We start from the raw sequence: 13,955 nt of genomic DNA on the forward strand, positions 1-13,955 counted from the left end.
ATACAAGTGGTTAGCTATGCAGCACAGAAGCGGTGCGTTTATAAATATTAGAAAGTAGTCAGAGCAACTAGTTATTTAGTTTGAGAGAGTGAGATAGGTATTTAGTTATCTAGATGGAGTGTTAGTGAGAGTTAGTTATTGTGTGAGTTATTTTGTTTGTGAGAAAGCGAGCGAGACTTTGTTAGTTACTGAGAGTGACAGTTGTTTACTTTGAGAGTTAGTGATTGTGTGAGTTAGTTATTTAGGTAGTGAGAAAGTGAGTTTGCCTGTTATTGAGTGAGTGAGATTGAGTGAGTTAGGGAGTTAGTGAAAGTGTAAGAAAGTTATATAGAGTGAGAGCCAGTGAGTTAGAATGAGTTAGTGAGAGACTTATAGAATTAGTTTGAGTGATAGAGTTAGTGACTGTTTGAGATTGTGTGAGTTAGTTAAGTTAGAGTGATTTATTTAGTGAGAATGAGAGGTATTCAGTTAGTTATTGAGAGAGTTAGTGATGTATTGAGTGACAGTGGTAGAGTTAGTTATGCAGTTATTTTGTAGGATGAGAATGAAAATATATTTTTGTGAGATGTTTTAAGCCAAGACTGGAGGAAGTGCAGAGAGAGTGAATGTATTTATGAATGATTGGAGTGACAACTTGAGAGAGTTGGAAGTGTGTAATGTCAGTTTGACCTGCAGTTATTAGAAATAGCACTAATAGTAATGAGTGACAAAGAAGCATTTTGGCATTTGTCAGTAGGGCTATTTTAAAAAACAGTCAATGTAATTTTTTATCCTTATAAATCAGCGCTGTAATTGCGGATTTGCGCAAGATCACACCTACCAATTCTTCTGGCCACAATTCCATAAAGAAATGGAAATTCTACATATTAGTAACGCGTAAACCCATTTTCAACAGCGTACAAAGTCTAAGCAACCATTTTGGGTTCTGGGTAGGGTAGTGGTTTGAAGGACAACAATGCGCTTGATGTATAATCCTTCAATATTGTCAGTGAAGTAAAAATAGCAACAAAAGACACCCGTAAAAGGATAGAAAGATTTCTATCTACTATTAGTTTTGCAAGGTGAAGCTTTCCGCACAATTCTAAAAGTTACTTTTCCTCTAGATTCAGTATAACTGTTGGAGCAAAAGGAAAAGGGCGCCCACCGGGAAGTAAAAAAATAAAAAAAAATAAAAAAGCAAAAGACAACCAAGTGTAGCGGCCATCAAGTCTGTAGTTGTGTGAAATGTTCCAATAGTTACGGAATGTGGTTGAATGGGACTCTGCCTGGCACAATAAAGAGAAACTTTTGCACCTTGTAAAGATAGTTATCAGCGGTAGGAGATGCAAATGTGGCTTTGATGCAGTCTCACTTAGGGGTGATTTTTTATTTTTTTTAAATGGCATGTTTGTACCTCCGTAAAAACCGTCAGATATTTTGTTTTTCTGCTTTCTTTTTAAACCCTCGACGATGCGAACATTAAAACAGTCCACTAAACAAGTTACAGTAAAATGGCTTTTATGCACGCTTTGCATTCCTTAGCAAACAGTCCCCAATTAAAATACACACATTCAAAGGCATACAGACGCTGAGGAGGGACATAACTAGATAGTGCGTAAACGTTTTGGAAATATAAATAAGGCTGTGCGGAAACATTAATTAGAATGAGTGCCTCAGGTGTTGGTGTGGAATGAGGGGGGGTCTGGGGACACAGAGGAGCAGCGGGTTATACAGTTTACAAAAGTGTGCATGACATGGTACTGTCCCTCACGTTCCTTTGTATTAGGCACGCTAAACACAGGGTATCACCTATAAATATACAGTCCATAGATTGGAACAGTTCTGCCAATCTCAAACTCTAAAAATAAAGTCAGAAAAAGTACAGTTTCACTGCGAGAAAGATTCAGTGGCTCGTTTTGCCAGTCCAAAGAGCTGAGGCACAGCAATAAATAGTATTTGCGCAAGGTCAGTTTTGTAAAAACGATACCACCTACCACATCTTTAGGCCACAATCCCCTAAACAAATGGGATTTCAACGTTTGTTACTTGTAACCCCCTATTCACCATTGTAGAAGTTGAAGCAATAATTTAGGGTTTAGAGTACGGTAGTATTTTGCAAGACGTCAAGGCTTTTCATATATAACCCTTCACCATTGTCAGTGATGTAATAAAACACAGCCAAGGAGTTCGAAAAGCAGCTCAAATAGCGCGTATTTTATTGCGTGCTAATAAGGTATCAGCAATAATGCCGCACTTAAGTTCTTCAAAAGGAAACCAGGCACGCCTGCCCCATGAGCTGCTGTTTCCTAAAGCAAACTTCGACTCAGTGCCCACAGATTGAGCATCGCTGAAAGATGCATTTCTAAAATAGTCCTTCTTGGCAACGAAGGTCTCGATTTGCATTCATGAGAGCACTCTGGATCAGGCTATAGTTTAGGTAATGTTTTCCCTCGCATGCCACAACAAGAAAAACAGCAAGCTGCAATTCATGAAACTACCACCGGAGGGCAGCAGAGGGCAACACCTCAATGAATGTCTAAAACCTTCCCTAGAGTGGTGCGTGCGCAGTCTGCTCTATTTGGAAGAACATACTAGTGCTTGTGGGCGCGCTCCCTGCTCGCTCCCGCAAGGTGGATGCCACCACAAGCACGAGTATATGCTTCCAAAAAGAGTAGAGCGACGGCTAAAGGTCCTCCTATGCAACGCATGTGTGCTGCGTAGTCGAGACCTAAAAAGCAATAGCAAACTTCAGAAAGGACTTTGAGACAAAAGGGTAACCTGTTTGAGTTTATTTTATCAATATTGACTTTTTAAATCTGCAACAATGCAGATATTTATGCCAGTTATTGTAGCAAAACATGTTTTTCAAGTCCTTATAAGCAAACATGAGTATAGGCATTGGGAACCTGCCACCAGAATTACATTTGGTCTTTGACTGCAGGCAGATGAACAGGAAATAGTTTGCAATCCATAAGATCTGCTTTTTTACAATCCCAGCTTGGTCCTCCTCCAGTGCCTTCTCTTGGAGTTGTACCTACAATAAATAAATAAATGGTCAATGTACCATTTTCAACATGGCTGTTTGTAGATCTGCTTGCACAAATACCAACACATTTGGCTATGTTGACCAGATTGATTCGCAAACATTTTTATCAGAAGCAGAAAGATGCAATGCAGAAAATGTTTCTGGAGAACACCACAAGGTTCCACAACAAGGTATTAGGGATGAAAACTAATGCAAGGAGAATTTCACTGTGAAAAGGTTCAGGCTGCCTTTAAGGCCGATAGAAGCTAAACGTGAAACGTGTAACAGCATGCAACAGGCACTAACTGCTGGGTTGGAAGGATCACAAGTCCTTTCGCATTAAAGTAGGTGTTATAACAGCATAGGTTAAATGATCAATGTCCAGATATACATCACATAAAAAGTCAAATGTAAGAGAGTGATTGCAATTGTTATGCTCCGTAACGCTACAGGAAAGCTCAAGCAAAATGTATAATTAATCCTAATCGAAAGTGCCAATTTTGGTGCATCTCATTTTCAAATCCCATTTTAAAATAATGTAAACTTTCCTCGCTCTGTACAAAAGATAATGGTTCTTTTATCCTCAACACAATCGCCACTACTACTGTGAAACTATGGTAGAGTAAAATGCGAAAATAAATCCTGGCAAGCAGTATCAGACTGTTACATAGACTGGAATAAGCAACTTTAATGAAACTAGTATAAAAAAAAACTCTAAACTTAAATTAAGAGTAGATCTACAAGTTACCACTGACCAATTTAAGTTGCATGCGTAATGCAACATAACTACTATTGGCCAATCCAACACTGCTATAATACCCTTATAGCTTTAGAAACAAGTTCGGGTGTGTCTAGTTGAGGCGAACTAACCCCTAGAGTTATGATGGAAAAGCACAGGAAGAAAAAACCCCAAAATAAGACAAGACATTCATAATGTTGCCCACTTAAGTGATTTCAAATGCTAGAGGGAGAATGCGTCAAACATTGGTATATTAACTTAACATACAAAAGGCGCTTTTAGCCATCTAACAAAAAGTACAATGATGCAACTAGGATTATGTACGCACATTCTATACAGATTTTCTGACGGTATTTTATTTGTACAAAACTCTACACCATGCCTTCCTGGTGTAATTAGCAGCTCTTCCAGTGCCTGCCAGACAATTCTTCCTAACCTCATACCCCGACGGTCTCAGAGAAATAATTCAATGCTATACTAGGAGCTAACATTAAACGCCGACTTCAGTGTGATCAAAAGTTCCAAATATATTCAACTATTTTACAGTGTTCGAGAAACAACTGGGTTTTAGGTAGGGTTGCCGGTGGCATTTGGCTGTCCGCAAGACATCAGGTTATAGGTTCATCAAAAACAACAAATTACGGAGATTGACAGGAGTGGTTACAGAGTCCCATTTGCATAATTGGACTTAGAGGTGGGACATCACGTAATTGTTTTGCTAGGCTGATTATGCAACGTGACAAAGATTTTCAACAACTGATTAAGGACAGATTTCGAAATACTTTCCTCTTGAAAGCCATACTTTGCCTAAGAGACGATAACATTTTATATTTGCAGATTTTTTTTAAATTAAAGTCAAGACATGTAGTTGAAGATGCAAGGAAAACACTGGCCCTTCGTCAAAAATGCCTACTATGCAATATTTAGCTTTTCATGCTCACCACTTACAACACCAACGTAATCTTGTGTCTCCTTTTCGCAACACTGAGTACATTAAATGTTAAAAGCTTTATTAACTTGTGTCCTTCAATAGCTTGCATCCATCAGTGTATAACCAGATTTTATTAACGTGATCTAGAGGAGATGTCTAAACATCTTGCTTGCGAATATATATTAAAAATACTTATATTTATTTATAACCCTTATTAGTAATAGGGCCTCCAGAACAGAGCCAGCGGATCTGTTTTGCACAGCGAATGAAATTGTAGGTGGCTTGTTAGTACGTTTTGAGGGTAGTGTTGCTCCTGTTTGCTGTGGAGTGTGGCACGGACCTGTGTGCCGGGGGAGGGTGGACATTGAATCGGGTTTGGGGGTTACACTAGTGGACATGGGTATGAAATGAAGGCACCTCGGTGCTGGCTTTGTGCCCCTTGGGGTAGAGCAGTCAGTTGGTGCAAATCGGTTTATCAAACACCGAGTACTGATTCTTTTCATTCGCCAGAGGAAAGGGCAGAAAAGAAAAAAACAGACTACGTGTACCACGTGGAAAGGAAATCCACAGCCAAGCTTACGATGAAAGCAAACATGGGTTCGTAAGTCAGGAAGCGGTGTACGTGAACCAGCAAGAAAACCGACAATATGGAGGGTCCGATATAGTTTATGAACTCTTACTGGGCAGTTAAACGTCACTGGAGAAAGTATTATGGAACTCAATGCAAATACACTTCAATAAGGTTGCTCCCCTCTACATCCCCAAGAACTGTTCATGTATTGTTGTGTCTATCAGCACTACAGCTGCACTGGCTCATGAAATGCCAAGTAATTCACCATTCAACAAACCTGGAACCTTTTCGCCTGCTATGACTTCTGGTATACTAGCCAGTAAAATAAAAAAATTTAAAAAAAAAAACACAAAAAAACAAGTGGTAACTGAGAAAACTTTTGCACTTCAATTACCACGGTGATACTGTACATTCTTCTAAAGGTGTCCCATTGCTAACGCCAACACAGATAGAATCTAGAGTAACTTACAAAGTAGCTCTTTGTTAAAAGGGGAGAGCGGATGATAGTCACTCAGTGCATGATCAGTTTAATATCGTTCGGTGGGTGACTTGGGCGTGGAATAGTCCAAAATCTGATGCAAATTATGTTTTAATCAATTTTAAGAATCCTGGAATTGTATGGCATTTAACTGAACGCAATTTTTTTTTTGAAATCAGGTTTTAGACAGTGCCCCTTGGTTACTTTTATTGACCCAGATGTGTTCCTCAAACCACTTCGGGTATCTGTGGTTTACCAAGTCAGAGGACACCCATTATCCTATTCTGTCCCGGTCAAATAGATATGCTGTGTTGGCACAGGGTACTTGCACAACGGACTTCTAAGTAAAAATTCAATTTCTCTATATCCGTTTGCGAACAGTATTCTATGGGTCCTGGTGTAAATCAGCCAATGTTCTCTAAAGTTTCTTCCAAATGACAGGAGTCTATTAAGGCCTTTTGCACATTATCCACATCTAGTATTAAGCCTTCTCCCTAATATCGATGTGTCGCTGTGCACAATTCTAATTGGCCGGCTCGCATAGGCACTTTCGATGTAATCTGTTATCAGAAACCTGGGCTAATGCCCTTCCACACTGGGATGGTTTTACCTCCTATTTTGCCCCTGCAATTCCCACTAACCCGAGAAGTGCGAAGGGCTGCTTACCCAGGGTTTTGCTCGGTTTCCCCAGGTAGTACTATTTGCACACATCTAGCCTCGCCATATTTTCACCTACCCAGGCTAAGGTGTATATCAAAGATTTTTTTTTTTAAATCTTGGTTCCAATAGTGATATCATCAACTGTGTGGAGATCAACAGTACTGCCGATACCTGGAATGGCCCGCTATCAATAGTCTAGATGGGAGATTTTAATATTTGTTCCTAGACTAGTAAATCGTGTGGTATGTCGGATACTTTAGGGGAGCCCAAAACTCATTTTCAGCATAATACTTACAGCGAAGCACAACAATTCTTATGGTCTACACATCATTTGCCTTTTTTTTTTAACAAATGGAAAAAATCTCCACTTTTACAGCCAACTTTTACTGGTGAAGGCAATTTTAGTACTGACTGTATACTTTCACATTAATTGTATGCGTGCTTTGCTGATTAAACAGTACTTTCAATGCGTTTATTGATCACAATTTAACAATTTGTTTTTGTGATCCACTACAGCCACGCAGCCCAGTATTCATTCACTCCCCTTGGTGGCTGAGGAGAATAATAGAATTGAGATGCTGTGGGAAAGTGTTGGTAAGCTAGGACTGCATGCTGAACTGATGTCAAGGCACCCAAGGGACCTTTGACTGGGTGCATGAAGCAGAATTTGTGGTCGTTATTAATAAGCTAGATTGTCAGTAAGCTTTTAACAGTGCCCACATGTTGTGCCAGGAGTAAGCAAACTAGGTGCTCTGATTCGCAGTATTCCAATGTTTATAAAGACCTCAAAGTAGTACAAAGGATTAATGACGATGTGCGCACTTGTAGGGCGATACAGAAAAGAGCTCCTGAATGGAGAAATATTTCAGAATAGAGACTATTAGCAGCAAGACCTCACAAACATAATCGTGCCTTTTGGAAGCTTGACAATCTTCCTTATTTCAGGGATTCCAGAGTATGGCAAGGAATCCCCAATTCCCCCTGATAAGTGGGCAACATTTTTCTAATGTATATTCTGCCTCCGCTGCTACTATAGGTTCCTTTATTGTAAGTGGGGATCCTGGAAGTAGGGATATTGAATTAACAGGATTGCTGCCGTAAACAGGTTGCCTTGGGATAAGGTAGCTGGTGCACAGGAACCCCGCAAGGACCTATTCGAGGGTGACATCGATCTTTGGGCTCCCTTATATACCAACGTACTAAAGGCAATTGTTAAGCAAGGCCCACCACGATCACGGTCTTATACTAAGCTTGAACTCATTTTTAAGAAGGGGGATAAAGCAGACCCCAAGTGCTACCGGTCAATATCGCTCAGATTATACAGCTAAAATCATGGACAGGATTTTATTAGATTGCATTGAGACATGGGCACAGGAGAATCATTCTATCAGACCTAGTTTGGTTTTCGTGCATGTCTTAGTACTATTGATCAGTGCCTTAACATCCATCTGCCAATTATCACATATTGTATACCCAAGCATGGTAGCCTCTACCTGGTATTTATAGATCAGAGTTCCACATTCGACCACGTACATAGACCTAAATTGTGGAACATTTTGTCCACCATGGGGTATATTGTTCTCTCAGGCAACATCATAAGGAAGTTAACTGAAAGCATTAGTTACAACCCTATTGGCGACACCACCAAGCTTTTGAGTGAGAACGGGAGGGTTGTGTACTTGCATCCCTTCTGTTATTACCTTACATTAAAAGGTCTTGAGAAACATCTGGCTAGTTTATGCAGGGACATTTCCTATACCAGTGTGACTCGACGTGGAGCTCATCACCAGCCATTGTAAGGCTTTAAAGTTTCTTGGACCAGTTCTCTAGGGTTATGGCTTAATTTAGATCTTACAATAAAACAAAACCCACATAATGGTCTATGGGGCTAAACAGAATGAAGCTTAAGGTGTAAACTATGAATAACTCCAAGACTGGGTCTGTACCAACCTTTCCCTACTTGGGGGTTCAATTTGATGAAGCCTGCAGCTGACATCCACTGAGATAAGCAAGGATGGCTGAGGTTTCAAGGAGTATTGAGGCACTTTTAAGCTTTGCTTCCAATCCGGGGATTAAACTTCCCAAAGAACTGCCAGCTGTACATAAAGCTAAATGCCATCTTTGGGGTGTGCGGGATTATCCTGCCTTGCAGAAATTAGAGAATGTTTTTTTGAGGAGGCTGTGAGCGGTACCCAATAGTACCTGAGTTGCCAAAGACTAGTCTCATGATACAGCTAGGAAAGGGAGAACAAAAAGTGTCCCGAGTTACCATCCCTTCCTAGGCAGGAATGCACCGACAGGTGGGATAGTGCTTACCAGAGGGCTGAATCGTACCTACTGGTGTCTAAAAATGGCACCCAATGGTCTATCAAATGTGGATAAACAATTGCTACTTAATCTGCAGGAGGTTATAATTCTAAACTAAGAATTGGTAAAGCCAGTAGGTCAGGCTTTAAGTGCCAAGCATTACATTAAAGCATACTCTACTAATACTGGGGGGAAGTACCAAAGGGATTGGTCTCTGTAAAGAATCCACAAAGGAATTAAAGTGAGGGTGATGACAATGCAATTTTCAGAGCTAAAATATTCCAAATGTATTTCCAATGGAAGCACTTCCTGGAGAATGGGGTCATACAAACAACGAAAAGCTTGAATTCAGACTGATCTGGTTAGAACCAAACTCTCCATGTATATTTGAAAGACTTAAAACAATATACCATACAAGCAGCAGCGCTATCACCCAAACCTAAACAGTACCACGTCTGCATATTCTGCTGGGTTTTTATCTTTATATGAAGCTGCACAAGTACAACTTATCTCGTCACTCCAGCATCCTCAACCCACAGTTCAAATTCAAAAAACCCGATCGTCCCACGCCATAATAAACGTCAAGTCACCGCCCAACCATGCAGACAATTAGTCACATCGTATATTTTGCTCTAGATTACAATTGTCAATCTGAACATCTATCGCCTCGCTTCACTTAAATATAAATATACAAATACGTTAAAATGGCGTCAAGAATTTCTGTAGATGTTAAAAACGAACGATTTCATCTATGTACCAGTGAAATCAAAGAACTGTTTTAACAACTTTACTCTCAGCAGGCTTAATGGCAACGCTACCACAAGATGAAGCGCTGTAATTGCAACCTGCTTTAGTGCTATAAAAACATACGATAGAAAGTAACCGTGCAAACAGATACCTATTTTTTGGGAGTTACACCAAAACATGCCGACGATTGAGCTGAAATAATTAACGATTGTAGTAACAGAAAAGATAGCGTTAACCAAGTTAATTTTAACAGTTAGTTTAAAAATGTAATAGGTCGGCTGATTTATTAACAAGCTCGTAGTGATGTTTTATAACGGGACATCAAATCGTTAGAGAATAAGAAAATAGAGAGGTTTCCACGATCCTCACGAAAGAAAGTGCATTCTACTTTCCTTCAAGTGACAGCCGGCTACGAGCAGAAACATACCTGATCTTGTTGCCGGTTTTCATGCGGATCCACTGCGGGATAGGTCTGTTCTGCTTCTGCTTCTTAGCGAGGAACCGCTTGATCTTGAACGTCTTGTGGGAAGACTGAGACAAGATACGGTGGTTAATTGAACGAATGCACTTAAACACAAATCAATCAGCACCGCTCCCCTGCGCAACCCCGTCTATAACAACAAAAACATTCCATAAACTACCCGGGAAGCTCGGGCTGCAGCCGCGACTATACTCGCTGAGCGGGAACAGTAGCACCGACCACAGCCGCTGCAGTTACACAACGGGAATGAACTTAAACTGGGAACCGAACCTGCGCTGCAGCCGGCCGCCGCTAAAAACCTGCGGACTCCAAGCAACCACCAACCGAGACCTCCCAGCCCTGGGCTCCAAAATAAAGAACACGAAGTCTATGGCAGTCTCCCCCCACGCTGCGGCACCCCTTCCTCTACTATGCCAGCGGATGAAGCCGGATTCACTTACCATGGTGAAGATCTTCCACCCGGTCACCACAATGGCGGATCGGAAAGAGGAAGCAATTTCGAGAGGTCAGAGGCTAAGGAGGCGGAACCAGCGAGCCTGTGCGGCTAGAGCGGCTAATTGAAGGAAAGCGCTGGTACATGCAGCAGTGACATCTAGCGGCCATTCTGAGTCTCTGCCTTATAGACTCGGATAGAGACATGGAAAGGCAATCATCTTGTGACTAGTTTACGAAATACAACGGCGCTCACATTTAGTGGTTTGTCGGGGGTAGGCGGAGAAACTTGTGCCTCGCTACGGCGTGCTATTAGCGGTGCTTTAAATGAAAATATAGAAGTGCAGGTCTTCACTAGTTAGAGTACCGGCTTGTTCCTGAGAAATGCGGCAATTCTCCCACTGAATGATGTAGTAAGCCACCCGGCCGCTACCTTACAATGTGTCAAGCATGCATCCTGAGCACCGGGCTTGGCATGAAGGCTAAAATAAAGGTGCTTCTGCTCGAGGAAGAGCACATCCCAGTCATACACTGAGAGCCTGATTACGATGTCAGACCGCCCGACTCCTTGTCGGGATCGGTTCCTACCGACTCGCGGTCGTCGATTCCTCCCAACTGAATATGATGCCTTCGAACACCTTCGGAAGGACTCCCATTGTCTTCAAGGGGGCCTGTGTTCTGGCCGACTACACAGGTTCCTATGGGGAAAATGGGTGTCTGCGGAAAACCCTGCACCCTGTGGCGGGCACCCCATGGTGCGTGCCACACTGTGCATGGGTTTACAGGGGGTCCCTTAAGTACCCCCTCGACCCCAAACCGTAAGAAACAGGATAAAGGGGGGCCTGTTAGGGGCCCCAAAAGTCAGTTTCCAACAGCCTTTTCATGTCGGACAGACCGAGTCTGAAAGGCTGTCGGAATCCGACATCATAATCGGTAGGTTGGAAAACACTGTCCATTGAGCTGTATGAATTGTCTCCGTCTGACTCAGATTCTCTGAATGCCAGTAAGAACAGATTCAGAATGGTAGACTGGTTCCCCTTCCGACTGCCAGCATCGTAATCGGTTGGTCGGAAATGCTTGCGACCGTGTCGGGCGGATGGGTTCTGACACGGTCTAGGAGAATCCGACTGTCGGTCGGAGGCTTTCCGACCAACATCGTAATCAGGCCCTAAGTGTCTCCTGGGGTTATTTGGGCCTCTCCATAAGGCCGGTCCAAGGCCTTCCTCCCTGTTAGGCCCGAATTACCAAATATGTTACAGCAGTGCTGAGAAGTGCAGGTACTGTTTCTCTTAAATTCAAGGAGAGCGGGTACTCAGTATCGAGCAATTCTTGCCAATTTAAAGCACTTGCTATAATGATGGCTAACCTTTCTCCATTTTAAAGATTTGTTCCACAACTGTGGCTACTTTTCTGTAGCCTGCATAGAAGCACTGCGGCATGCCATTTCTCATTCTTTCAGTCTTTTAAGCACCTTAAAAGAGGTGCCTATTCAGAGGAGGGAGTACGTGCAGTACAGACATCTGGACAATGCAGCTGTGGTAGTTAAATCTCTCCACAATGTTGAGTTTAGAAGAAGCTTTATTGGAGCATCCAAACAGCTAACATACCTTCAAGCAACTGATTTAGAATATGGAACTTAAGTTGTATGTAAACAGCTCAGTACAACAAGGTTGGGCGCTAAGCTAGACTGTACTTTACAATGCACACAAACTAAAAGGAATACAGAATGCTTTGACATGAATATTCTGCTACTACAATACTACAGCAGCTTCAGGTGCACCTTCCCTAATAAAGCTGCAAATACAGGCAACCTGCTGTTAAAACAGCCCTGAATGTGTGAATGAGAACTATGCCGTGGTTCTGTACTGAAAATGTGCCTTTAGTGTTTATTTGAATATTGTTATATGGTATTTCCTTGCCACAATCCTAGTCAAGAGGCACTGAAGCACTGTACACGGTCAAAGACCAGTATAAAATCAGTGATAAGAGAGGAAGATGGTTTATGGATAGTTTATGCATTGTGATGTAGTGTTCTTTAAAGAGGTGATTCTTCTATTCATTCTTTAATTGAGCAGTGTTGGGACAGTACTAATGGCTACAGGGATGGCGTTTCAGTTGCTTGGTGCATAGATGCATGATCATCTCACAAAGATTTGGACTGATGCTGCTGGTTTTTCAACTCTGAGATGCACTGAGGCTTTTTAACCAGACCTCAGCGCGAGTGCTCTGACCATTAAAGGCTTATGTTTAATTGGCTTATAACCAAATGGCATAAGTTAACTTATTCATAAGTATATGGTACCAGGGTACTCAGGGTCTGCAAGTTAAAGTATCATGCATGGGCTGCAGCATTTATTGTTCCACCATGAGTGTGACAAAGTAAAGCCTGTCTCCCAGCCTGCCACCGCAGACTAGTAGAATATTTTTAAACTGATAACTTGATGTTGTCATTTAAACTACTGAGAAAGGGGCGTGCTGCAAACAAACTTTAGATCCTACCAGATTGTTGTGTCCATCGCTGTTTCGTGTGTTCCTGCTGCCTAGTGGGTCTCTCCCCGCCGCCGCGTCTCTTTGCATCGGCGCGGTCGCAGAGCGGGAGGGACTACCACCCCCAAGATCCCTTGCGGCAGGAAGCCGTAATTGACACCACCTATTTGGCGCCAGGAGGCGTATAAATTTAGCGGACACTCTCGGCAGAGCGGGCGTGCTGCAAACAAACTTTAGATCCTACCAGATTGTTGTGTCCATCGCTGTTTCATGTGTTCCTGCTGCCTAGTGGGTCTCTCCCCGCCGCCGCGTCTCTTTGCATCGGCGCGGTCGCAGAGCGGGAGGGACTACCACCCCCAAGATCCCTTGCGGCAGGAAGCCGTAATTGACACCACCTATTTGGCGCCAGGAGGCGTATAAATTTAGCGGACACTCCCCGCGTCGCGGGACCGCGCGCGGGCCAAGCCCGGGCAAAGGGCGGGCCCTCTGTGGCCCTCAGGGGACCTAAGGAGACGGGACGGGCAATCCCCCTAACAACTTGCATCAGGGGGTCATTGCTGTAAGGTGATATTATTGCGACATTTAAAGGTCCATTGGCAGTTTTGTGTGTCCTGCAAACTCTATTTGGATCAACCCGGTATTTGTATTCTATTGTTTTTGTAAAGACTTGGACAACTAGTCTAAAATGACGAAGCCTAGAAAGACCACTATGGCGACTAGATCAACTATGAGAAATAAGTCTGTGCCAGCAACACCACTACCATCTCTTACAGCCATAGACCTAATGTTGCAAAAAACCATTGGAGTGGTTGCAGATGCAATCCAAAACACGGAGAGACGCCTCTCACTTACTCCTAACCTGTGTTTTCCAAACCTTTCTATGCATACTTCAGTGCAGAATAACACTGTGGAGTCTATTATCAGTGTAGAGGATTCGCTATTACTGCAGTCCTTCTCGGGGTTGCCTATTGGTAATAGCTGTAGAAAAAACACGTCCCCAGTCCCTCTCATTCTACCGATTAGCACTGAAGGCAGTCCCCAATCTGCTGCTACTGGTGGGGTTATCCCATGTTCATTACATTTAGGAAACATGACATCGACTCCCCCAGGGGTTGCAC

At 42.6% G+C, this 13,955-nt stretch overlaps 1 protein-coding gene and 1 non-coding gene across 2 annotated transcripts; both read right to left on the reverse strand.

Annotated features, from left to right (window-relative positions):
* Positions 1-2,753: 2,753 nt before the first annotated feature.
* On the reverse strand, positions 2,754-10,496 carry RPL39 (ribosomal protein L39). Its single transcript, XM_085608074.1, has 3 exons — positions 10,359-10,496; positions 9,865-9,968; positions 2,754-3,013 (listed from the first exon to the last, which is right to left on the reverse strand). The coding sequence occupies exons 1-3, from the start codon at positions 10,359-10,361 to the stop codon at positions 2,965-2,967; spliced, it is 156 nt and encodes a 51-aa protein (XP_085464200.1). The 5' UTR covers positions 10,362-10,496; the 3' UTR covers positions 2,754-2,964.
* Positions 9,409-9,542, reverse strand: LOC146829400 (small nucleolar RNA SNORA69). Its single transcript, XR_014962337.1, has one exon. It is a non-coding gene; the product is annotated as a small nucleolar RNA SNORA69 (small nucleolar RNA).
* Positions 10,497-13,955: the final 3,459 nt, after the last annotated feature.

Source organism: Triturus cristatus, chromosome 5_2 (genome assembly GCF_964204655.1).
Source record: "Triturus cristatus chromosome 5_2, aTriCri1.1, whole genome shotgun sequence".
Classification (NCBI taxonomy): Eukaryota; Metazoa; Chordata; class Amphibia; order Caudata; family Salamandridae; genus Triturus; species Triturus cristatus.